Source organism: Gouania willdenowi, chromosome 17 (assembly GCF_900634775.1).
Source record: "Gouania willdenowi chromosome 17, fGouWil2.1, whole genome shotgun sequence".
NCBI lineage: Eukaryota > Metazoa > Chordata > Actinopteri > Blenniiformes > Gobiesocidae > Gouania > Gouania willdenowi.
The window spans coordinates 26,361-54,309 of record NC_041060.1 but is presented as its reverse complement, the minus strand read 5'-3'; the positions used below and the strand labels follow the sequence as shown (position 1 = coordinate 54,309).

General features: G+C 36.7%; 1 protein-coding gene across 1 annotated transcript; it reads left to right on the top strand.

The window, feature by feature from the left end:
• Positions 1–31: 31 nt before the first annotated feature.
• LOC114478965 (calcium-binding mitochondrial carrier protein Aralar1-like) lies at positions 32–27,908 on the top strand. Its single transcript, XM_028472338.1, has 18 exons — positions 32–130; positions 2,423–2,476; positions 10,742–10,887; positions 11,818–11,933; positions 13,623–13,762; positions 14,581–14,727; positions 15,049–15,187; positions 16,805–16,898; positions 16,986–17,070; positions 18,139–18,220; positions 18,333–18,491; positions 20,009–20,061; positions 21,775–21,855; positions 22,293–22,433; positions 23,278–23,416; positions 25,524–25,682; positions 25,827–25,917; positions 27,180–27,908. The coding sequence occupies exons 1-18, from the start codon at positions 119–121 to the stop codon at positions 27,406–27,408; spliced, it is 2,067 nt and encodes a 688-aa protein (XP_028328139.1). The 5' UTR covers positions 32–118; the 3' UTR covers positions 27,409–27,908.
• The last annotated feature ends 41 nt before the right edge of the window (positions 27,909–27,949 follow it).

Sequence of the window (27,949 nt, the reverse complement as noted above, 5' to 3'; positions counted from 1 at the left end):
TCATCCATCTCTGTTGATGAATCACACCATGGCACCTTTTCTCCGCGCACGCGCACCCTTTCAGTTTCACGGCGTGAGCCGCGCGCAGCTCGCGCACACTTCGTGACGTCACACCAGCATGGCGGTCAAGGTGACTTGGGCATCGCTCCTTGAGCACTTTTCTAACCTTTTCTTCGCTTTCTGTGCTTGTCTCCCTGTCGGTTTGTGGTGTCGGTGTTTCCGGGGTAGTTCTCTCTGGTCCTGCCCGGGTTTGGAGCCTCCTAGGCGGGGCACTCGGTAGCTGTAGCATCCCCGGGGGCAGCTAGCTGCTGCCCGGCGGCTACTGGCCTTGATGAGACTCTTACAACCTGGAAGTTAGCGAGATAATAATGTTAGGAACGTGTAGTGCTGTTATTAAACTAGTTCTGATAGTTCACATAATAATGGTTCTCACTCGGTCACATTCTGGGTTTTGAAGCTAAATGGTTGTTTAGCTAGTTTGATGCTTCATTTAACCCTTATGTGTGTTTACTACAAGGTTAATTGTCTATTTGTATCTTATAATCTCTTTAAAATGATCTGCTGATGTGTATTTGTTTAGTTTTAACCTCACACGTGACTGTTGGGTTGTGTTTTTACTGGTTAGGGACGTTTCAAGTAGGGCTGGGCAACATATTGTGATTCAATATATATCGAGTTTTCTATTTTAGTGATATAGAAAATGACAATAACACCTATATTGATATATATCTGTTTTTATTCAATCACAGTAAAATTCACATCATATAAGTGTTTACTAGTATTCTTATTGTAGCTTATTTTGTATTAAAATAGCTGTTTTATGAGTTGTCGTTTGTTACTACTTAGAACATAACAGCACAGATAGATTTAAGATAAGATAACCTTCATTAGTCCTACAAGGAAACATTTCTAAACTTGTCCTAACCCAGACCTTCATCTAAACAAGCCACACTACAGGACTTACTCACACGTGCTGTCCCTTACAAGTGAAAAAGCCTAAAGAGGCACATATTGATCAGCTGTTTGTTTATAAATGTCTATATGTGGCTTTTTTCATCAGCGTATTTAACCCAGAATTGTCTTTTCTGGTCAGACTTTATTGAGTTAAAAATATCAAGGTTTATATTGTTTATCACCATTATGAGAGAAAATATCATGATATGAGTTTTGGTTCATATCGCCCAGCCCTAGTTTGAAGGTGACTCTTTGATGCTAGTTTTGTTTTATGTTGTGTCTCTAACAGCTGCTGCTTTAGCAAACAAACACTGATCAACTGATGATAAACCTATCATCTCTGCACCAATAATGCATAGGTTGTCATTTAATTATGAAAATAATTTGGAAGAGAATTATTACTTATTCCAGCACAACCAGCCAAAAAATGCATTTTTTAAAATAACAATGTGATATAATTATAACACTTTTTATATAAATGAATGCTTATAAATTACCAAGAATTTTCTAAAGTGTATTATATGATATATAGACCAATATTTTCCCTTTTATTTCCACTATAATGAGTTTGACGCACCAGGGTTATTTATTGTATTGCTCTTTGTCAGCATTCACAGAAAAATTCCTCTGAATTTTTTATTTATTTTTATATTTTTTTTACAAAAATTAGCATTGCCAGAGGGTAACTGTGAATTTACCTGTAAGCCTACTGCTTTGTACAAATGTTAACTTATACTTGTACAAATGCCAATAAACAAAACACACATGGTAAAAAGGTGTTAAATAAAAACAAAAAAAATCCATGATATTAAAACAAATTATTAAGGTTTTAGATTAAAATATTCACTAAGTAATATTAAAAGTGTGGTTGTTTTTTTTTTTTTACAAAAAAATTAAACCTAGGCTCATGCGTGTATGTTGGGATAACATTTACACCTATCTCAAAGAAATAATACATATAATTTTTCCGATTAGGAAAATTAGGGGTTCAGTGAATGCACTGATGAACTTTGAAATAAGTAAAGAAACTTTATTTATAGAGCACTTTTCATAGGTAAAAACCGCAAAGTGCTGGACAAACATTTCAGTATCATCTCATCTAAAGAAAACATGGAAAAACAGTCACAAATAACATGGGAGACAAGAACAGGAGAACTGTGGGGTTCCATGCCTCCTACAAGGTTGAGAACCACAGCTCTAGAATCTAGAATGTTTCATAAGCCTGATTAATACGCTCTGAGGTGGTAACAACACCTGAAAAAACAATATTTGTTTAATGCCTCGCCATCAGGAGAGCACAACGTGCAGAGATAATGATAATAATTAAGAAAATAAAGACGTTCCAGGTGACTCCTGACACTGTAGTGACGTGGAGGAATCTCTGATTTTTACTTCTCTCTAAACTGTGAAAGATCTTCTGAACAAAGTCTTTGTTGTGCTAATCTTGTCATTGTGCTCATGGTTTAAGGTGCAGTCTACCAAACGTGGGGACCCGACTGAGCTGAAAGCCATTTTCCAGAAGGTAAGAGCAGACAGTAGATGATAGGAATGTGCGATATTTTATAATTTATGATATATTGTCAAAAACATTCTCACCGGTAAGAATTGATCATCCCACGATATAAACAATAAATTCCCATGTTGGAAATTAGTGAGGACCACGGGCCATTTGTTCCTCAATTTAGCCAAGAATGCCCCTAAAAAACCTTGTTCCAGGGGCCAAAACTGCCCCTGTTTGTTGTCAACAACTTATTATTCTCTGGAGCGGAACGTTGTTCACGGCAGCGGAGCCTGCACGGTGTGCACTACCACCGCTCCTGCCCCTCAGCCCTCACACACCCACAGACGGTGGTGCCCGTCTCCCTTGCTGTGATACATCATGAACCACTACTTGGTTAAAACCAGATGAACGTCAACAAAGTGAATCAATCCTAGTTCCTCCATCAGATCCACCCAAAGTCCCACAAACACAGGGACAGAGATGAACCTGTAGCAACTATTATGAACTGGAAACTCATCTAAAGCTAGCTATGCTAAGCTAACACACTGACACACAGAGCTAATGCTTTACTATGGAAGGATTAAAGATAAACATGTCACACGTGTAAAATAAATATTAGCATAAATAATTATGTCACTATTAATCCGTCCCAATTTGTGAAACACAATATTTTTTAATGATATTTCACGTGTTCACAGACAAAGCTGGTCCCATTAGACTAATGTAACTATTGAGATTATAACACATAAATACACTGAATGATTTAATCATCAGATTGATCTGGTTGAGTTATAGGAAATCGTAGTTATTTATTAACTATAACTTTATGTAACTCATTATCAGATATGAAATAAACAAGATTCATCAGCAGTAAAAACATTAATGGAGTTATTTGTTCTTTTCATGTGTTTTTTTTTTTTAGATAATTTTATTTCAAATGAGGAAATAAATGAATTTCATACTAGGCAAGGCAAGGCAAGGCAAATTTATTTATATAGCGCATTTCATACTCAAGGCAACTCAATGTGCTTTACTAGTGGCCTAGTGGTTAAGGACGCTGGGTTTGTAATCGGAGGGTTGCCGGTTCAAGCCTCACCTGGGTCATCACTGTGGGATGTTGAGCAAGTCCCTTAACCCTGAACTGCTCCCCAGGCGCCGCAAAATGGCTGCCCACTGCTCCTCAGGGATGGGTTAAATGCAGAGGACAAATTCCATTAATGTAATAACATTACATGGCCAATTAAAGGCGAAAGCCCCGATTTAATCTTAATCTTTAATCTTTAATAACAATAATGGAGTGACCCACATGCATAAATATATTCCATAAATTATCAGCCCATGAACTCTGAGTCAGCAGTTATTGTAGACTTTTTAATGTGTCTAATGTTGATGTATTAACATTTATTTGTGTTTGTAGAACCTGTTTACACTAAGTTGTGAATTTTTTTATTTATAGTTTTTATTTATTGTGATTTTTATCATTATCGTGATAAATACCAGAAATTATCGGGATTTTTTTTTGTTGTCAATATCGCCCATCTCTAGTAGATGATTTAATAATTAAGATTTCATTTAATTACATGTTTTTGCATTAGGAAGGTGCTCAGTCTTCTGTTCATGAGGTAGGGCTGCACGATTATGGCCAAAATGATAATCACGATTATTTTCATCAATATTGTAATCATGATTATAATCACAAGTATTTCATATTTATATATATTTACCCTTTGTTAAATTATAGGTTTTTTTTCCTGATACATTTGTAAGTTGTTTGAATGTTGTAAATTGGAAAAAAAAATAACGTTTTAAAAAAACTGTTTTTATTACATTACTTTTAAACAAAAAATGTGTAAAGTTTACAGTTAAAAAATTAAGCTTTAAATAAGAATTATAATAAAAAATAATTTAACCTAAGAATTTAAAAGGAACCAAAGGCCAACTGAATGAATACACTATTATAGAGTGAAGAGCACATATCATAAATGTAAATATTGCCGACGATCAGGTTTATTCAATCATGGCAACCAAAATCGTGATCACGATTAAAATTCGATTAATTGTGCAGGCCGACCATGAGATAACGCTGTTTAACAGTTTAGCAAAACAAATAGGTTGAAGACTTTTTCTTACAGTGCACTGAATTTCAGAATCAGAAAATGGGATAAAGTATTTCTGATTCTGAAATTCAGCGTAATGTAAGAAAAAGTTGTTGCTTTCTGTGCTGCTCAGATTAGACGTGTTAATGAAACGACAGAAAGCTAGTCACTCACTCACTCACTCACTCACTCACTCACTCACTCACTCACTCACTCAGGACGGCTTTTACTTGAGCTGGTGATGTTGTGTCATGGGGTTTAAAATTACAGCATTAGCTACAGCTGTTATTGCATGTAAAACCTTACCTGAAAGGCCCCTTTGTGTGTGAGTTTTATTTTGAAGGTCGAGAACAGAGGTAGGCAGCTTTTATCACAGTGGGGCCAAAAAAAAGGTGTTTGTTTGATCAGAGGGTCACATGATTAACATTCATGTCAGCATTAGAATAATGAGTGATCTGAGCATTAATACAGGAAAGAACAAAGAGTTTTTATAATAATTTTGTGTTTTTCTCTCATTCTGTGTATGTTTGTTGTCTTACTCGTTGTGAAGCATTTTGTGCATTTCTGTAGTGCTTTTGTGTATTTTTTTATTTTATTTGCGTGTCATTTTGCATTTTTTAAAAAAATTTTTATATTGTGTATTTCTGTTGTCATTTTGCTTGTTTGTTCGTACTGTGTTTGTGGAGTCATTTTTTGTGTTTCATGTATTTTTGTTATCATTTTGTTTATTTTTGTTGTAGTTTTGTGTGTTTTTGAAGTATTTTCTGTGTTTTTATCTTGTCTTTTACTGTATTTTCCTGCAATGTTGTAATTCTTTGTATTTTTGTTTTGTTTATTTTCTTGTCATTTTGTACGTTTACTTTGGGGGCCGCATAAAATTAGACCGAGGGTTGAATGTGGCCCCCTTACCGCCAGTTGCCTATGTCTGGTTTAGGGGTTAAACTCCTCTAGGATCACAGGTATGACATGGTTTTTCTGACTGTTGCTGAGTTGCATAGCAAAGCTTTTAATGGACATCTTGGAGAAAGATGAGGCAGCATTCCAGTTTATTCCTTTCTACTAGGGCTGGGCAATATGGACCAAAATTAATGTCTTTATATACACAATATGAATCTCAATATTTTTAAAGTCTTATGAGAAAGACATTTATAGGTTAAATTTGCTGATGCAAAATGCCACACAGGCACATGTATTAACAAAAAGCTGCAGAAAATGTGTCACTTTTGGCTTTTTCTCCTCTAAGGGACAGCATGTGTGAGTGAGTTCTGTAGTGTGGCTTGTTTAGGGGAAGATCTGGGTTAGAATGCACTCATGAATCCATCTAATTGAGCTTTTTATGCTGTTCTGAGAAGTAGTGAAAGCAGTGACTCCTAAAATAAGTATTTTAATACAAAATAAACTATAAATTAAAAATATATCGATATAGGTGATATTGTAATTTTCTATATCGCCAAATTAGAAAACTCAATATATCTGCCCAGGTTTACTTCTTACCAATTATTGTCTTTTGCCATTTTTTTTTTTTAAATTGTTTTTATTTTTAGAGTATTACAGTGCGTACATTTCACATAGTGCTGGGTTGTAAACTGATTCATACCAAATACCAGTGTATATTTCCGTTATGATATTAATTGTTAATATACCACCAGTGTATTTGATTACACAATGTTCTGAACGCTGCGTCATTTTCAAGCTGTGGACGGAGCTGAACATAGTTTTTTTATGAGCTGTACGCACGTTACGGACATGATTAGCGGCAGATAAATCATCAAAAACATTCCCACTGGCAAGAATATGTCACTGTTACTGGTAGCTCAGCGCTGTCGACGCCGCTCACACACGTAGCTCTGATGGTCACAGTCTACCTGAAGCTGTGACGAGCAGCGACACATCACTCACCGCTGCTTGGTTCAGACCAGACCCCCACCCAACAAAGTCAACCAGTTCCTCCGTCAGATCCACCCAAAGTTTCCACAATTTGCCCCAAGCCAGATTTAAAATATCGTAACGACATAGATCAAATAATTGTACGATTTTATCATCCAATAGCCCTTGACTCAACCAGTAGAAAATGCTGTGAACACCTGATTATGAATGAAAAAATAAATATCGTCATATACCGAGAAACTTAAAATTTTGAAAAATGATGTGATATACATTTTTGGTCATACCGCCCAGCTGTAATGTCACATCTGTATTTGTGGATCTACATCTTTTAGTGAAACTGTCCAAACAACAATCATCTATTTTAAATGCAAGACCTCAACTCTTTTTGTGTTTTGTCTTTTTTTCTTCTCAAAACAGGGATGTATGAAACCAAAACAAGAAATGAAAATAATAACAATAAAATGAAAATTATACAGAGTTCTACACTTTTGGAGGGAGGCGTTCTGATAGTTTTAAGGTCATAACAGGTAGGCTGTGATTTGTCTTTTATTTGTTCCCTAATCAGTGAACGGCCCCTAAAATATCCAGTTTTTTACTCGGCTGCTCATTTTCTTTTTTTCAGTGTTCTTAGCGGTGCACAAGATGCCTCTCACGTCCCTGTTTCTATTCGAGTTGCGTGTCCTTGAACACATCACATTTAGACACACAGTAAAGCATGTGCTCCTCCTACTAATGTTGATACTGACATTTACTGTGTGGATAATACAGAAGCACCACTTTGTGTATAGATGCTACATGCAAACAGAGATATAAGTCGACGCCCCTATTATGTGAGTGAACAGTGGTTCTCCCTGGCAGGGTTCACACGATACTAAAACTAAAATACTCAATACCATTTTTAATACCATAGTGATTATTTTTTTAAATGACCCCAACATTTTATAGAAATAATTTTATTAACATGTAACAATTAACAGAACCACGGTTTAAATAATAATAACAAAGAACTGTGCAAAAAGAAAATTCAACTGTAATAAAAAGTTTAAGGTTTTTGGTGCAAAACAAAATAAAAAAACTAATTAGAACAATAAGGTAGGTTTAGTATCAATACTTTGAGCCAGATTGGAAATAAAATGGGCTTAAATTGTGGAATAATGTGGATAAAGAAATAAAAATGTGCGACACAATATATTTTAGAAACTTATGTAAAGCAGTAGAAATATGTTGAGTATATGTAAGAGTAAAAAGTGTTCTTTGTTAAATAGTTGAATGCTTGCATTTCTTTTGTGTTTTATTTACGAACAGTAACTTGAATGTAATTTATTTATTATTTATTTATTTCGAACAAACAAAAAATAAAATGGATGTAAACGAAAACAAATATGAATATTGTTGGATTTATAGACATTTTTGCTTTTGTCTGTTTCAGTCTTGTTAAATATTAACATTTTTTTAGACTGAACCAAAAAAAACTGAAATGAGTATCATATACAGAAACATTATTTTATCATGTTTTAATGTTTATTATTTATTATATCTATTCTTCAGAAGGCCTGTATAAATCTGCTGTGTCATGCTCTGACTGCATCAATCATAAACTCTGAATAACCAGGAGCAGAACATGGTTTTATAAATCACGTTGTGCATTTTGGTCAATGATTCACGTCAAATCAAAGATAGGAGAAAAATTATGTTCTAAACCACAGCCTATGATGGCATGCTGTGTGTAGAACTGTGGGGTTGCTGACGCTTTTTTAACATGTTCCTAAATGACTGTGCAGTCAGTGTATATGTTTCACTTTTCTTTAACCAGATTATATATTTTACCTTTCTTTAACCAGATTATATATTTTACCATTCTTTAACCAGATTATATATTTTACCTTTCTTTAACCAGATTATATATTTTACCATTCTTTAACCAGATTATATATTTTACTTTTCTTTAACCAGTTTATATATTTTACCTTTCTTTAACCAGATTATATATTTTACATTTCTTTAACCAGATTATATATTTTACCATTCTTTAACCAGATTATATATTTTACCTTTCTTTAACCAGATTATATATTTTACCATTCTTTAACCAGATTATATATTTTACTTTTCTTTAACCAGTTTATATATTTTACCTTTCTTTAACCAGATTATATATTTTACATTTCTTTAACCAGATTATATATTTTACTTTTCTTTAATCAGATTATATATTTTACCTTTCTTTAACCAGATTATATGTTTCACTTTTCTTTAACCAGATTATATATTTTACCTTTCTTTAACCAGATTATATATTTTACATTTCTTTAACCAGATTATATATATTTTACATTTCTTTAACCAGATTATATATTTTACTTTTCTTTAATCAGATTATATATTTTACTTTTCTTTAATCAGATTATATATTTTACCTTTCTTTAACCAGATTATATATTTTACCTTTCTTTAACCAGATTATATATGTTACCTTTCTTTAACCAGATTATATATTTTACCATTCTTTAACCAGATTATATATTTTACCATTCTTTAACCAGATTATATATTTTACTTTTCTTTAATCAGATTATATATTTTACTTTTCTTTAATCAGATTATATATTTTACTTTTCTTTAATCAGATTATATATTTTACTTTTCTTTAATCAGATTATATATTTTACCTTTCTTTAATCAGATTATATATTTTACCTTTCTTTAACCAGATTATATATGTTACCTTTCTTTAACCAGATTATATATTTTACCATTCTTTAACCAGATTATATATTTTACCATTCTTTAACCAGATTATATATTTTACTTTTCTTTAACCAGATTATATATTTTATAATGTTACATTCAATAGCTGATGCATCTTTATTTTAATAAATTTTGCTATAATAAGGCTATTGCTCCATTGTACGATGCTATGATCGATGGACGTTCAGTCGACTAATTGTTCGATGTCGTCTTGGTCGACCAAGATTTTCATTGGTCGACCAGCAATAGTATCAGTTTCAATACCATTTAAAAACAATCCAATGCACTTAAATATGTAATAAAGATTAAATGTAAAATATATATTTTTTAATGCCTAAACATGATTCTGCTATGTGTAAGTGCTGGCTGCAAACAAAAAAAGTGTTGCGCTTCAGCTGTCAGTGCAGTGCTCTGTCGTCAAATCAGATCAGATCAGATCAGATCAGAGGGGATGAATTAAGACAGGCTTGAAGCACAAGCATCCACTATTGAATCAATCTTTTTCTGCACAAGAACATAGATTATCCTTATATTTGATACGTAGATTATATAAATAGATCCACTGTCTCTGCACAGTGGGAACACTGCTCACCTGTGTTTAACGTGTGTTTGTTTCCCTGTGCACTGATCTGATGTTGACATTAACAGTTTATTAATAAAAGCAGGTTTACCATTAAAACAAACGTAAATATGTCATTTGTATGAAAAACAAATCGTGTGTTTCAGGTCAGGCTCTGATATAAATCAATAATGTTTGTCAGGTTCTGATCAAAGATTGAATAAGGTTCATATTATAAATGGTCTGTGTTTAAAAACAAATCACAAAACATCAAAACTAAATATTTTTCTCCTCGTCCTCCTCTGCACCTGATCATTCATTCTAGGTTTTTTTTATGGTCGACTAATCACTACGTGTGTTATGGTTTTGGTCAACCAACCATTTCCTTGGATGATTACAGCCCTAGACACAACTTACATTCCCTGTTACACATGTTGATATTGTTTTTATTGGATTTATTGGGCTTAGTTTTTAGGGTTCTTTAATTTATTTAATTGTAGAGTATTCTTGTTTAACATTATTATTATTATTATCAACAAATGGTTACACAACGGCTCAGTTTTTTTCTCATACCTACTGTTGCTGACTATTGTTTTCTGTTTGAGTATTATATCACATAATCAAACCTTTTCCAACATTGCACACTACAAAATAATCAAAAGAATGTATGATTCGTGCTGATATTGTTTCAGATTTTATTTATTTATTTTTATTTATTTGATGTGGACAACACAATTACATTAGTTACCCAGATGTATGTGTTAGCAGGCGCTAATTTACAACACCTTTCCACAAGAGGCTTTAAAGGGTTAAAAGTAACAGAAGTAATAAGAAAGTAAGGCACTGTACAAAACATTACAACAATAAACAAAAAGCAATATTCAAAGTTAAATACAGTCTGTTATAGGGTAGAGACAACACTGTTGTTTTGATTTTATTTGAGTTCATTGTTAAAATCATTGTCACTAGTCAATAATATATTTATTCTGTTCTCAGTATGCCAGTGTGTCAGACAAGGATGGGGAGCGGTTCATGACCCCTGCAGACTTTGTCCAGAAATACCTCGGTCTGCACACGCAAATTCACCACAACCCAAAGACGGTGCAACTCATCGCTGCTGTAGCCGACACCACGAAGGACGGGTACGTCACGTATCCACACAGAAAGCACACGATGAGCTTATCCTCGCTAATGGGACATTTATGAGGTTATTTCATATCAGTGTGTTCCATTTCAGCTACTGACAGATAAGATAAAGCTTTCACTTGTTCCCTGTTTATGATGTGTGAGACATTGAAGTTTTTCCCACAAAGAATGCTTTCATTTTTCTGGCCAATTTTCTGTCCCTTTTATTTATGTTACATGTTAGAAATTGTAACATAAATAATAAATAAAGCATAAAAACTTTACTGTAGTTTTTTGACAAGTGATTTTCCTGTAATGCAGGGGTTTTCAAACTTGGGGTCGCAAGACATTGGGAGGGTGTTGCCAGATGCCTTTATAGAAACTAAGAATATTTTTTGAACAATTTTAGCCCATTTTTGCTTATTTTTACCCTTTTTCTGCAACTCCACCAAACTCACCATATTTTATCCTATTTTCAGCACTTTTTCTTACCATATTTTTGCTCCTTTAAATTTATTTTTGCTACATTTCTCCCATTTCTGACACTGCACATCACTTTCAAGTCATTTTCAGCACTTATAAACCCTTTCCACCACTTTTACACGTTGACCCATTTGTCATGCCTATTATTTGCCGGTTTAAACTAGGGTTGCGCAATTAATCAAATTTTAATCGTGATCACGTTTTTGGTTGTTACCACTCAATTAACCTGATTGACAGCAATATTTACAACTAAAATGTGCTTCTCTGCTGGATATCAAATCATGTACTTTTTCAACCATTAGTCAGCATTTCATCATCTTTTCCCAACATTTTTAGTCACTTTTAACCCATTTTATTTCTGACTAAAACAAGGATTTACATCTTTAAGATGACTATATACTAGGGTGCACGTAATAATACATTTTAATGCCTTTTCTTTTTCTTTTTGTTGCATGCAAATACAGGCTTATTTCATTCCAGGAGTTCCTTGCGTTTGAGTCGGTGCTGTGTGTGCCTGACGCTCTCTTCATAGTAGCTTTTCAGCTGTTCGACAAGACCGGAACTGGAACCATATCCTTCGGTACGATCTTTGTTCTTTGTTGCATGAAAGAAGGTTGTGTGAGGTTCATGTCATTCCATTACCAGGGTTCCTTTTATATTGTTTATTCTTTTTTTAATTGGGACTTTTGTAGTAATTGTTGCACATTTGGACACAAAAAGAACTTCCAGTACATGGGTTGTTTTGCTACATTTTTGTTGTATGACTTTCTATCTATCTATCTAATCTGCATAACCGAGAAACACATACATCAGCCGCACTGTCTATTTAATAACAGTCCTAATATTACTGCATATATATATATAAATGCACACACAGACACACACACACCCCAAGCATGAGTAACTCTAACTACATTCATTCATCACGACTCTTTACCACAGACATAGGCAACTGGCGACCCTCGGCCTAATTTTATGTGGCCCCCAAAGTAAATGTACAAAATGACAATTACAACATTGCAGGAAAACGCAGTAAAAGACAAGTCTCATATACAGTATGTGTAACAACATATATATGACCATCAAAGGCAAAAGCCCCAATTTAATTAATTGAATTTAATAAGAAAGAGAAAACCCAACAAGATCCACATGAACAAGCATTTAGCCATCGAACAATATCAACATCATTAACACCATTAAACATAAACAATTATTTAATATAGCCTCCATACTCTCCCAACAAGAAACACAGAAACATGGAGAAAATGACAACAACTCAGAACATCCTCGGTGAGGAGCATCCACAAAGTCAATCCTTCCTTTTGTTCCATTCACTGTAGAAAGTACCAACTATGTTCTGACCTTATCTTTGCTGAAGCTCTGGTAGCTCAGGTGTTGGTCTCCATCTTTTAAAAGCTGTTGTTTTTCCTCAAAACAAAGTTTCTCTATCATCTCTAGCGCTGTCATCCTGACTGTAGTGTTATCCCGCCCACTAGCTAGAGAACGTAGCAGCAGCCATGCTGGATCAATTCACTAATGTACTGCGAACGTACGTATAGCATTTAGCATAGCACAGTTACGTCCAAAGGCAGCGTAGAGAGCTGCCTTTTGACGTAAATGGTTTTTATCTTGGGGAACTGACTGAGCATGTGCAAACACATAAAAACACGCTATGGGAACAGAGGCAGAGCAGCAATGTGCTTTTGGGAGAGGGTTATGAAAAGCACAAAATGCTGACACTTTCAAACTTATAGGTACTGTAGGAAATTGGAAAATAAATAATTTTTGATTAAAACAAATAATCAAAATATCATCAATTCACCCTTGGGTAGGCACTGCCTACCTTGCCTACCCTGACTGCACGTCACTGCTGGTTTACCAGTTCAACACATAACTTTTAGTTTTAATGTAGGACTGTAGCAAAGATTAATATATATATATATTTTTAAACTTAAGCCTTCACAAAGGTTTTGACCCTTAGAGAGTTGTAAATTTAAAAATGTCCCCCCTGGACCCCTCTACAACACTGGCGTGCCACAAAGATTCCTGATGAGAACCCTGAAGTAGTTGAAACATTGTTTAATTTCAGCTTTATTTTTAGATGTTTTTTTTAACAAGATCACAGCTTGAACTTTGATTGAAATTGACTTTAATAACAATAATAATAATAATAATCTCTTTTTCAGTGAGTTAACATTTTTCTCACCCACAGTGGTTGTTATTTAATATTGTTTGGTAAATTAATGTGTGATACATTTTGGTGCTGTAGACAATGTCCAGGACATCTTCAGCCAGACCACAGTGCACCACCACATCCCCTTTAACTGGAACTGTGAGTTCATCCGCCTGCATTTTGGACACGACCGCAAGAAGCAGCTCAGCTACCTTGAGTTCACCCAATTCCTGCAGGTCAGTCAATGATCAACCAGGTTTTTATTTTTTAACCTCCAGCCTTCGTGACTCACACGAGACTAAATGTTGTAAAGAATAAATTAAATCACACATTCTATCCATAATTCTAAGAAACTATAGAAGCTAAAACTGTAGCTAACCCACATTCACAGCACACACACCACGCCATTATGTTCAAAGAGGTTAGAGTTGACAGCTCCACAAACTCAAAATAATAATAACAAAATAACAAGGTACTACGTGAAACTACAGGCCAAGCTGAATCCACTGATATTCAGGTTGGGTATGACGACAAATTGTGTCTTACCTTTGTTGTTTCTTATCAAAAGTTGCTCCACTGTTCATAAAACTCCTTATTTTGATAAACTCATATTGATTATTCAGATAGATACCACCTTTACAGATATCCGGGCATTTTTCAGTCGTCAAATCCGTCCAATGGGCTTACAGTGCTGTTCAGTAAAATGGCAGGTCCCTCCTTTATCTGGCTCTGATTGGCCAGGGCTGAGGCCCACCCCCCATAGTGTTTGATGTCACAAATGTCTACATGTTCTGATCTTTCCAGTGCAGTGTCAAACATTCTGATGATTGGTTAAAGCATTGCTGAATAACACCCATGTGTAACGGCATCAAAGAGTGGAGGGAAAAACAGCATTACGCATGGCACAGCATAACAATTTATAATTTGTGTTTATTTCAAGCCAAAATAAGACTAAAATTAATGGAATCAATTTGACTTTCTTTATTACACAACAGGAGAAATTCAGACTAATTTTACACTCATCCTTGGGGGGGTGTCATGTTGTTTTTTTTAGGAGCTACAGCTGGAGCACGCACGCCAGGCATTTGCCCAAAAGGACAAGGGCAAGAACGGCGTCATATCAGCCATGGACTTCAGTGACATCATGGCCACCATCAGACACCACATGCTTACGCCGTTTGTGGAGGAGAACCTTGTCTCAGTAAGTGTGTGCAATTCGACACATTACCCATGATGCATTTCAGTAGTAATGAGCACAGTTGCTGTTTAGGACAATTCTGCAAACTGAGTTTAATAGTAACTACAGGGGGGTTGTGACCCCATGTGGGGTAGCCTGAAATGTCTTGTAGTAAATAAAAGAATACTATCTATTTTACACAATTAAAAAAACAATACATAATATGACAGAAATAGATATACAGTGCAGGAAGATGGAGAAAGCTCAAAATGATTATTGTTTTTCAAATTAAAATTCCGAGGTGGAATATTGTGTTTATAATCAAATGAATCTTTCCTACTCCAGGCTGCAGGGGGCAGCACCTCCCACATGGTCAGTTTCTCCTACTTTAATGCCTTCAACGCTCTTCTGAACAACATGGAGCTGATCCGTAAGATCTACAGCACACTGGCTGGGTCACGGAAAGACACGCTGGTGACCAAAGGTGAGACATTAACAAGTGTTTATTCATTAATGTCTATAAAGGTTATTAAAGGTAAATCTTTGGTTCTGACGCATTAGGAATGCAACTATTAAAGTGCTCCATCATGGTTTAGGCCTCTCATAGTAGAGCATGATGTTTCATTTTTGGGGAATACAGACCTTTAAAGCTAGTGTTTTTGGTTATTCTTTGAGTTGTTGGATAAGTTCTCACAGGGATGTTAAGCTAATGAAATAAAATAAATACACAGACTAGGGAAGACTTGATTTCTACCCTTCTATGACACCATTTTTCTAAAATGCCATGACCATTATTGATCAATATGTCTGCTCAAACCCCTGTGGGATCAGAAGGCTTGAAAATGATGCTTTGATTGGCAGCTACGCCTTTAAACAAACTGACAGCCAATCAGGAACCAGCTGAAAACATCAAGCTAGGCTGAGACGTGAGTGCGCTAGCAGAGAGAAATTATTTTAAGAGTGAGATCCTTTAGATTTAAATATTATACTGTGATTAGTAATTGATTTAGAATTTTTTACCTGGTTCTACTCCCCAGTATGATTATTGTTTGTTTGGTTAACAGAGGAACCAGGAAAAATGTTTAAATCTAAAAAGTTGTTTAATTTGTTTATGTCAGATTGTATCACTATTATTTAACAAATATGTCCTCTGTTCAAGTAATTCATTGGTTTTATCAGTTGAATAAACTGTACACTGATTTGTTTTTTAAGACTTGAAAATTGATGTTGAGATGAACCGCAGTGGCTGGATGAGATTAGAGTGGACCTTGGTAGCTGTAGAGGGGCGGAGCTTCCTCAGAGACAGGAAGTGAGAAACAGCTGGACAGCGAGAACATGTGGAAGTGTTTGGTAGGAGTGTCCAAATCCCTGATCAATGCTTCTGCTGTAAGAAAGTACCAGGAATGATCAGGATGTTCTTATTTGTCTCATTTTGGTTTGTGTTCACATGCTCTACCCAGAACCTTGTTAAGGATTTCAGAATCTCTCCAGCAATTTTAAATTAACATTTTCATTAGAATATATTTTAGTTTGTTTAGTTTACAAATGTTTGTGACCATGCAGTAAAATACTTTGTTTTTCTTATCGTCTGTCCATTAAATGCATTTTTTTTCCCAGTAAAAAAAAAAAAATGATGTTGAGGACTTCTGGCTTGACTTGGTCTTGATTTGGGACTTGACTCAAGCGTTTAGTGACGTGACGTGACGTGAGAAGCTGTGACTGAAGAGACAAGGCAGTGATTCCATAACAGGGAATGTGTGATGGAGCGAGACTTTGAGGCAGCTCAGTTTTAGGTTTTTTAATCTAAATAGAAATCTTGAGGATCCGAGTCTTCCTGCAGTTTAAAGATGTGAAAGAAAGCAGTGACCACTTTTTTTTTATCATGGTGTGAAATGAGAAACATCCTCCCCCAACGACTCGACACAATTGACACCTTTAATTTCAAAGACTTTTGTTAATACTAACAAAGGATACCCCCCACCCCCCCACCCCCCCATGGGACTGACCTCTCCAGTAGAAATCTTCCACTCCCATCCAGTCAGTCAGAAGAGCTCATCTCAGAGTTCATCTGTGTTCATATATTAACTCTTTCCTCTCACAGAGGAGTTTGTTCACGGGGCCAACAAATTTGGTCAGATCACTCCGATGGAAATCGACATCCTGTACCAGTTATCTGGCCTGCACTCCCCCTCTGGGTAAGAACAGGACTGTGTGATAAACAATCAGTTGTTTTAATAATATTGCATTTGTTATTGAAAATGTAAATTTCAACATGTTTTCAGGCGCCTGAACCTGGCAGACATTGAAAGAATAGCTCCGTTAGAGGAGGGCTCTCTACCTTACAACCTGGCAGAAACCCAGAAACAGGTACAACACCAGTGTTTCTCAAACGGGGGTACACGATGGCACTACAGTACTTGATAGAGGGAGCAGAAAATTAACAAATGAAAACATTAGAATTATTATGTTTATTTTTAAGTTAAAAAGAATAATCACGCTGAATATTACCAGCGACGCACAAAACAACAACAAAAACAATACACTGAATGATAAAATGAACAGACAAACAACAACAAAATGACACCAAAAACATACACACACACTAAGAGAAAAATACTTACTAGCAACACACAAAACGACCACAAAGACACACTAAATAAGAGAAAAGAACAGACGAAAAACCAAAAAATACACAAAATGACACCAAAACACACACACTAAGAGAGAAAAATATTTACTATTACCAGCAACACACAAAACGACAACAAAGACACACTAAATGAGACAAAAATTCACAAGATCACTACAAAATACACAAAAATAACATACAAAACCACACAAGAAACAACCAAATGACATCAAAAACACAGAGAAAAACACTTTCTAATACCATCAATACACAAAACGACCACAGAAACGTATAAAATAAGAGACAAATATACTGAATAATAAAAAGAACCGACAAACAACAACTTCATACACAAAACAACAAAATAATGACAGAAATGATCTTGATTAGATCAGGAACTGAAAACACAAAGGTTGGTGTTGGTCTCACAACAGGAGAAAGATAAATGACCGTAAATTATACAAACTATAGAAATAAATCTATTGAGGAGGCACTAAATACTGTTTCATTTATTCATTTATTTAAAATGTGTGTCATCACTCATTCATTCCATGATTATGCTTTATAGTGTTTTTTTTCTAAGCTAAATGTAGTAGTCAGACAAAGTGGGGTACTTGTATTTAAAAGGAAGAGAAAGGGGAAGCTTGAGCCAAAAAAGTTTGAGAACCTCTGTACTAGACATGAATGGTTTTTGGATAATGCATACATTTGTTTTCTGATAAGTTTATAAATGTTGTTAAGAATGTGAGCGTTGAAAGCTGAAATCTGGTTTAAATCCACTTCTCATTCACATGTTCTTCCATCAGACTCATGGTGACGGCTCCAGGTCCATTTTGCTCCAAATCGCTGAGTCATCATACAGGTTCACCCTCGGCTCCATTGCTGGAGGTGAGTTTTAAACCTGTCACTCCACACAGGTACTGGTGGCTGTAAGCTAGCAGACACACGCACACACACACCTGTATCTGACTGTGTGTGTGTGTGTGTTTTATTCCCACAGCCACAGGAGCGACGGCCGTGTACCCCATCGACCTGGTGAAGACTCGTATGCAGAACCAGAGGTCATCGGGGTCGTTTGTTGGAGAGCTGATGTACAAGAACAGCTTTGACTGTGCTAAGAAGGTGCTCCGCTACGAGGGCTTCTTTGGTTTCTACCGAGGTGAACACAGCTGCACTTTCCCTAATCACACGTCCTTACTGGCTTTTAAACTTACCATAATTGTGTACACTTTGATACTAGGGATGTAACGATTAATGGCAAGGCAGTTAAAAACCGATCAATACTCTGAAAATTGTATCGCAGTACTTTTTTTAAACAGCCGAGGGCGCTTTATATTTATCCTTCTCTTGTCCAGAAGCGTAGGTGGCGGGCGGAATCTCCTACTACGCTCTTTCTGGCCACCTTCTACTCTTAAACATGTTCATAAATGATTCCTTACCCCTTTAGCACCAAAATAATATCTGTAATATTACGTGAATATCTGTTAAAGTCATGTTTTTCTATTAGCTCTGTTTGCTAGCATAGCATCTCTTCACTGCAAGAATATCTGCATGCCAACCGACCACTGGGTTACCAGCGCCCTCTGTTGGTCCAAACTAATATCTGATGTAAATACAGTGCAATGACTGTTTTTTTTAAAGTCCAATTGTTAAGCCACAAAATACATTTTCAGTTGCACTTTTAAAAAGAAAAAGAACTATTATGCAGTTTTGCATTGTTTACTATAGAATCAGAATTTAAATTAATAGGCTTCTTCTTCATTTGTATTATTTTTTTATTTATTTCATTCAGGATTTATTTTTAGTTAAATTACATTGTTTTGAATTGTTTATCAAGGAATTTTTTTGACAATGAAAAATAAAAGGAAAATATTACAGTATTTTTTAGTTTTTTCCTGAAAAAAATAAAGGAATATTTTTCAGTTATCATTTGTCTACAGTCCCATTTTGTAAAATAAATCGTGAGAGAATCGTATCGTCAACCCAGTATCGTGAATCGAATCGTATTGGGAGTTGAGTGAATCGTTACATCCCTACTTAATATGGTTAGTTGAGTAAACTGTAAATTTCTATTTCACTATATTTGGACCCAATGTATTCGCTGAAATCGCGCAAGATTTTGCACGAGATTTGACGTCTGTTCTTTTTCTAATAATGCTAAACATTAGACCACCTGTTTCATGGTGGAAAGTTGCATGTCAATGCGTGATATTGTCCCAAAATATGTCGTTGAGGGTTTAGTCCGTGTCATGTAGCTATTTTAATTGATATTACATCAAAGTTAGCACTAGAATAGACTCATCCATCTCTTTGTCTGCCTGTTTACGGTGAAAAATGTATGTAATTGTGCCAAAACTTGCATTTGATTCTATATTCCCTGTCAGATTGAGATTTCCACTTGATTTTGTTTAAAATTATAATAGAAATGATGATAATAATAAGAATATTGCCATTTCTGTGTCACATACTAAATTATTGTAATGAGGAAGAAGAGATTAAACTCTTTATCCATGTAATTATTATCAGCACAAGTTAACTCTATGTGCAATAGAAGAGCAAGCAGAAGTAAATGAAATGAATTAGTTTGTGGTTATGCTTTACTGTTGCAAATGTGTGTTTTAACGACCCAAAGCCTTTATAGGAAGTGGCTGATGTTTAATGATGAACTGTCTGCAGGTTTGGTTCCTCAGCTGATCGGCGTGGCACCTGAGAAGGCCATCAAACTCACCGTAAGTGACTTCACAGAATGCGTTTATTTATTTATTTAGATGTCAAAGAAATATTTTTACAATCAACCAAAGTTTATTTCAAGGCTAAGTTGGCTGCTTTTGAAAAGAAAATGTGTAAAATACAAATCACACCACACCACGTATAATTCAGAAAACCTAAAACTCAGGTGTTAAATTAATTACATTTCCCTATTTTTTATTTTATTTTATATTTTTTTGTCAGTCATTTAAAAAGTAATTTTAGTGGTATTTAGTTGTGACAGTGTCTGCTTTGCAGTTTGCCTTTGTTTAATGTAATAATTTTTTTATGGAAGTGGCAGATGTTAAGTTTACATTCATCTTTTATTCTTTTTTCCAAATGTGGAGGGGAAATTTGTTTTATTGTCTTAAATGAAATAAATAAAAACATTTCTCAAATTATTCCGGCCGGGCCGGACGTGCTGTTTGTCTCTGCTCCAAATAGCACGTTCTTCGTTCCTGAGAATTCAGTTAAATGACGCGGTTCCATCGAGCTAAAAAAGGTCTCAGAGAGGCTCTAAACATCCGCTCATAGAATGTCCATGTCACATTACAGCCCGATTCAACGAGCATTAACGGAGGAGGAGTCATTTGATAAATAGGGCCCCCTGGCACCCCCGTGACACATACGGGGTAATGAGCCCCATTTATATAATGGTATGTGCCAATGATTCGGTACCACCAACCATCGTAATATTTGACTTGCAAACAAATGAGAAATTGACTTTCATCTTTTGTTTTCTTTTGGGACCCAGGGGGCCCCAAAATGGGGCTCTGAGCATCGATGTGTACAGATCCATAGATTATATCTACCAAATTTCAGGCCATTCCATACACGAATAACAGAGTAGTGATTTAACTAGTGTACACCAAGGGTTGAACAGACTAGTCGACTTTAGTGTTGTCACACGACTCTGTGTACATGAGGTCGACTAGTCGCAGTACCTGACTTTTCCCCAAGATGGTGGCGCAACACAACAAACGAGGGTCCTAGTACCCCTGCACGGCAAGGCAACACAACATCAAGTGTTTCTCACTCCTCCCTGGCTTGTGATGAAACTGCAGCTGGTATGCAGATACTACGGCTAATATACATGCTATCGTTAGCTGTAGTGGTCACATGTCTGTGTATTAAGTAGATCTAGATAACATCAGCAGTGCAGGACGGAGGCTCCGTCAGCGGAGGAAGACCGCTGTAGTGCCAAAATCTGTGACCGAAGGTGGCAACGGTTCCAACCCATGCTGCTTCTCGGCGGACGTTTACTCCCCCTTAAACACGTTTACTCCCCCTTAAACACGTTTACTTCCCCTTAAACACGTTTACTCCCCCTTAAACACGTTTGTAATTCTTCTCCAGTCTGTATTTACTTCACCCACCGGAGCGTCATGTTTAAGGGGGAGTAAATAGCTCCTTAATAGCTACAAAGTGGTTTAGCACTCTTCTTCTCTACCGCAGAGAAACCGCAGCGGTCACAGATTTTTTCAGGCATAACAATGGTCACGAAATAAAGGAAATTGACGTGAAGGTCCTGCGGGGACTGATATCTGCCACACACTGTATATCGTTAGACTAAAACTAGGCTATCAAAATGTTGAAATCAATGTTAGTGTCAGTGTTTGGCCCCTGAACTACAATGAGTTTTACACGCCTGGTCATGGCGGACTGTGTAAATATTGTGTGTTTGTGTTTTCCAGGTGAACGACTTTGTGAGAGACAAATTCACCACGAAGGACGACACCATTCCTTTATTTGCTGAGATTATGGCCGGTGGTTGTGTGAGTATCTGTGCCTTTAACTCTTCACTAATCCTGTCTCTGTGTCTCACATCATCAATAACCTAATCAATAACTGCACACAGTTAGATTGGCAGTGACTAATAACTAACCCTGACTCTAACGCTAACCGTAATAATGGAGCAACAGCTGTGATCGTCCAATGCAACGTTTGTGTTTTTTCTGTTTTTGTGTTTGATAGCGTTGCTCATCCTTACACTCATTGGCCCCGCCCTCCTTACGGCTCGAGGAAATGGCAAAGTAAATGATTGATCAGGATTGATTGAAAGTTTCTATGCACCACACTGGGCTCTCATCCCTCAGCCACACACACACACACACACACACACACACACACACACACACACACACTGAAATGTTGGATCAGGTTTTTGAATGAGTGTCTGATCCTTGTTTTACTTCCTGCTGCTTTCTGATAGGCTGGAGGCTCTCAGGTGATCTTCACCAACCCTTTGGAGATCGTGAAGATCCGCCTCCAGGTGGCAGGAGAGATCACCACTGGGCCTAGGGTCAGCGCCCTCAGCGTGGTCCGAGACCTGGGCTTCTTCGGCCTCTACAAGGTCAACACACACAGTCAGGGTTGGGCTCAATTACATGTTTTAATTACAATTACGTCTTCAATTACCCATGTCCAATTACAACTCAATTACAATTACGGTGACCAACATTTTCTCTAATTACAACAAGTAAATAAACTATTACTAAAGTTAAAATTCATCACAATTATCATAAAAGTTAACCTTGCTCTTGTGTTAGCTTTTTGTTAGCATCTATAATGCTAACGGGTCGGTTTTGGCCAGGGTTGGGCTAAATCACATTTTTCATTTACAATTACGTTTGCAATTACCCATGTCCAATTACAATTAATTTATGATTACAGTGACCAGCATTTTTTCCAATTACACTTAAACTACAAAAGTTAACCTTCCTTTTGTGTTAGCTTTTTGTTAGCATCTCTAATGCTAACAGGTCCTAAATCAGCTGTAAAATACACTAAAAAGAAATATGTAATCTTATTTATTGGTTACCTTATTACGTTTCATAATCAATGACAATATAGATTTTTTTAAATAGCAAAATGTGGGAAAGCTTGATATAAAACATATTTTAATGATTAACTACATATGTGTATAAAACATAAAACTCTAACATGGTTAAACAGGTTGTGTTTGATGAAAGAAATGTTTTAATAGAATTTCCGTATCAATTATCTGAACATGATTACATCATATTACAGCAACACATTTACTATTACTGTTATAATTGTAATTTATTATCAATTATGCAATTACATAGCACAAGCAGTTTGAGCTCACGTGTGTGCGTGCGTGTGTGTGTGTGTGTGTGTGTGTGTGTGTGTGTGTGTGTGTGTGTGTGTGTGTGTGTGTGTGTGTGTGTGTGCAGGGGGCTAAAGCCTGTTTCCTGAGGGACATTCCATTCTCAGCCATCTATTTCCCTGCGTACGCTCACCTAAAGACAGCGATGAGTGATGAACAAGGAAGACTGGGAGCTCTACAGCTGCTCACTGCTGGAGCCATTGCAGGTCAATTCACTCACACCATCACATAATATGTGTAATTGTTATAGTTTGTTGGTTTGAATGTATCAATCAATCAATCAATCTTTATTTGTATAGCGCCAAATCATAACCAATGGTATCTCAAGGCACTTTACAGTAGAGCAGTCTTAAGGACGGACTCTTCATTTTATGGATACACACATATGCATATATACGTATATACACATACATATGTATCCCACACCCAACATGAATTCATCATGGCGGCAAGGAAAACCTTCTGTTAAGCAGCAGGAACCTTGTGTGGATCCCATTCCTATGATGAACAGCCATCCACGTTATGCTGTGTTGGGTGTGTGCAGAGGAAAGGGTGGAGACAGAGTTGTTGAGACTCTGTAACTCCACACTGAGGATCCCACGGACCTGCAAGACAAAAGCCAGAAGGAGAACAGGAGCAAACACACAAGGGAAGAAGCAGACATAGAGGGAGTGTTTGAGAGAGGAATGGGACCCTCTCCGGTCCCTCTCTAACCTAAATGACCTCTCTCTTAACGCCCTCTCCAACCTCTCTCCAACCGAGCATGCCAGACCCCCCCCCGGCAGTCTATGCCTATTGCATCTTAATTATGAGCTATGAGCTGGTTCCTAACTAAAAGATTTACCAAAGAGGAATGTTTTGAGCCTAACCTTAAAGGTAGAGAGGGTGTCTGCCCCCCGAACCGTGGTTGGTAGATGGTTCCAGAGAAGTGGGGCCTGATAACTGAAAGCTCTTCCTCCTATACTACTTTTAGAGACAAATGGAACAACGAGTAGTCCAGCATTTTGAGAGCGTAGTGTTCTGGGGGGATTGTATGGCACTACAAGCTCCTTGAGATAGGCTGGTGCCTGTCCATTTAGGGCTTTATAAGTGAGAAGAAGAATCTTGAATTCTATTCTGTATTTTATGGGAAGCCAATGCAGAGAGGCTAATACAGGAGTAATGTGATCTCTTCTCCTAGTTTTAGTCAGTACACGTGCTGCAGCATTTTGAACCAGCTGAAGTGTCTTAAGCGACTTGCTCGGGCAGCCTGCTAAAAGAGAATTACAATAATCCAGTCTAGAGGTAACAAAAGCATGGACTAGTTTTTCGGCGTCGCTCTGAGACAGGATAGATCTGATTTTAGCAATGTTACGGAGATGAAAGAAGGCAGTTCTTGAAGTCCCAGAGATACTAAAATAAGTAAAAAAATATATAATTGCAGATTCTAGATTTTTTGTAAATGAATGATCACATAACTAATAAACACTACTTTGATCCACAATAACTACCGCACACTGTTTTATTGGCCACATTACAATAATTTAGAAATGTTCTTAGAGAAATCAGCCTAACATAAGCCACACCCTATTGGCTGATGAGGGAGCCAATCAGAATGGGCAGGTAGGCGGGTTGCTGTACTCATGTTAGGTTGCAGTGAAGTGTCCGTGTTTCAACTGATAAACATGAAGTCTCCTCCTCATTGCTCCATGTCTACATATCAGTACATTTACAGTTTTTTATGGTGACGTTTTACTGTAATCAGACTGATAAACCACTTCATCTGTTCTTACCGTGAACTGCCACAGAGTGATCACAGCGAGTCAGACTCTGAGTCAGAATACGGACGTGATCGCTTCTAAACAAATCCATCGTGGTGATTTGGTAACTTCATACTGTTATGTTATTATTACAAACTGTATGAATTTCACTGTAGACGGAGATCAGAACATCCTGTTTACAGCATGTATACAGGATGTTCTGATCTCTACTCCGTCTGTCCGTCATCCTTATGGAAGTGTCTCCATCAGCCTCAGAGTCCAGAGCACTGATCAATCCTGAACACACCTAACGCTGTGATTAACACCTTTATTCTGTTTATTCTTCTATTACAAACTGACTGATTTTTACTGTATCCACGCTCCATACACAAAATGATTGATCAGAATGATTCAGTGTGAGCAAAAATGTTTTAATGTTAATGTCATTGTTCCACCTGGTCTAATGTGACAGAGCTCACATTGTTAAAGCCGCAGCGTTCAAAGCGTGAGAAAAAAGTAGCGGTTTATAGTCCGAAAATTACAATCCACAATGATTTGTTTATTTATTTCTCAGGTATCCCGGCTGCCTCCCTAGTGACTCCTGCTGATGTCATCAAGACACGCCTCCAAGTGGCTGCCAGGGCGGGGCAGACCACCTATTCAGGGGTCATCGACTGCTTCCAGAAGATCATGAGAGAGGAAGGATTCAGGGCTCTGTGGAAAGGAGCTGGAGGTGTGTGTGTGTGTGTGTGTGTGTGTGTGCGTGCGTGTGCGTGTGTGTGCGCGTGTGCGTGTGTGTGCGCATGTGCGTGTGTGTGCGCGTGTGTGTGTGCTCGTGTGTGTGTGTGTGTCTAACTCACTCCTTTTCTCGGTCCAGCGCGTATGTGCCGCTCGTCTCCTCAGTTCGGTGTGACTCTGGTGACGTACGAGCTCCTTCAGAGATGGTTCTATATCGACTTTGGGGGACAGTGAGTTCATCTTTGCTTTATTTATCATGTCTATATATCTATAGTACAACTCATCTCTGATCTGCTCTGAAAATGTCTTTTCAGTGGGTATGAACTTTGTTTTCGTTATTATTTATTTTATTATTATTAGTTCGCTCATAAACGTTTATCTTGAAGCATTCTATTGTTAATTTATTGTGTTTTATGTGAAATTCTTAAAGTGTAAGTAGACCCCCAAGTTTTTGCTGACCTGTCACTAGGGGGAAATTTTAAAATTGCCTTGATGATGGGCGTGGCTCCTAGAGTAGTTAAGACATGCCCAGTCACAGCAGCCCCGCCCCCACAGCGCTGCACAGTTCCACATGGAGCTGTCGATCAGTGAGGAGGAAACTAGTCCCTCCTCACCCCTTTTATAAAAGGGGTGGGGCCAACAATGATGGTTAGTAATCTCAGCCAATAGCAAAGTGTAAATATCACACTGATGTTTTACAACATAAAAACAAAGTATTTTAATATTAGTTTTTCCCTCATGTTTGTTATACTGTTACAGTGTATAACAGTATTAATTCACAAAGTCACAATATGTGACCAGCTCAAATATGTTTTTGCTGCATTTTACTTAGATTTATATTTGAGAAATGGAAAGTATGGAAATACAATTGTTTTAATTTGAAAAAGAATAACAAATATTTCAAGGGGGTCTTCCTTTTCCTGCACTATAAATATATATTTTTGTCATATTATATATTGTTTTTTAATTGTGCAAAATAGATAAATAACAATAAATAAATAAAAGTAAGATTTTTTAGTTTAAAAATGTAATTTCAATGAGTAATTTTTTATTACAAAACATTTAATGCAACCACTTTTTAATTCCATTTCCAGGCGACCCCAAGGTTGGAAAACACCCTGTTCTAAGGACATTACTGCAGTTAAAAACTAAATACATTTTGTTTTAATTAAATAATTAAAATGAGTCATTTTTAAAATGGATTTTATCATTACTAGACATTTCAGGCGACCTCTGACTTAGAGTAAAATGTGAAGAGTGGGACGAGGATCAATAAATGACATTACTGTATTCAGCAGAATAAACTGGATTTAAAGATAAGATTTAAACCTGTTGGATCTAAACTCAAGTTTTTCAGTGTGATTTTTAACCCACAACAAACTAAATCCAACAGGAATCTTTTTATTTTTAACTGAAAACAGTTTTATTTTTCAATCAGTTGTTATATTGAATGATTTGTTAATGTTTTATGTTTATTCTCTCTTCTCCTCAGTCGTCCTTCTGGCTCTGATCCAACTCCTAAATCTCGTATCTCGGAGCTTCCTCCCATCAACGCCGACCACGTGGGGGGCTACCGCCTCGCTGCCGCCACCTTCGCTGGAGTGGAGAACAAGTTTGGTCTCCACCTCCCGAAATTCAAGTCCTCTGGAGTGGTCTCCATCCACCCACCAGAACCAGCCCCTGCCACGCCCACTCAGGCTCCGCCCATTCAGGCCCCATAAAGGTCTAAAAAAGTTCACACTTTGACATCATCGACACTTTAGATACGCACACAGAGCACATACACTCCACTGCTAACGCCCGTTCCTGGTCCTGGGGGGCTACCGGCCAGTGGTCCAGAGGGCTGAGCGGGTTTTTCCTCCTCATTGATTTTATTTCCAGCATTTCTATCAAAATGAGCCTCGTGTCGCTCATTTTCTGTCTTGTGTAGCTGATGATGTGATTTATCTTTTTTTTTTCTTCTGTTGAGAACAAGTAGGATTGATTGATAGAAACTTCACCACACTGTACATAGTGTATAACTTTACAGAGAAAAGGAACAAAGATCATCGTTTGCTCTATGGTAACTGATGTGTACAGGACTTTACAAAATGTGTTTTTATTTCTTTACTTCCAACCAGATTCACGAGCAAGAAACGTAGGTGTTGTTGATAAATGAAATGTATCTCCATTCAGCTATTGTAATTTTAAACGAAAATAAATCATCAACATATGGTTTTAATTTGTATCTCTGGTTTTTTTATTGTTAAAGGGAAAGTGGAA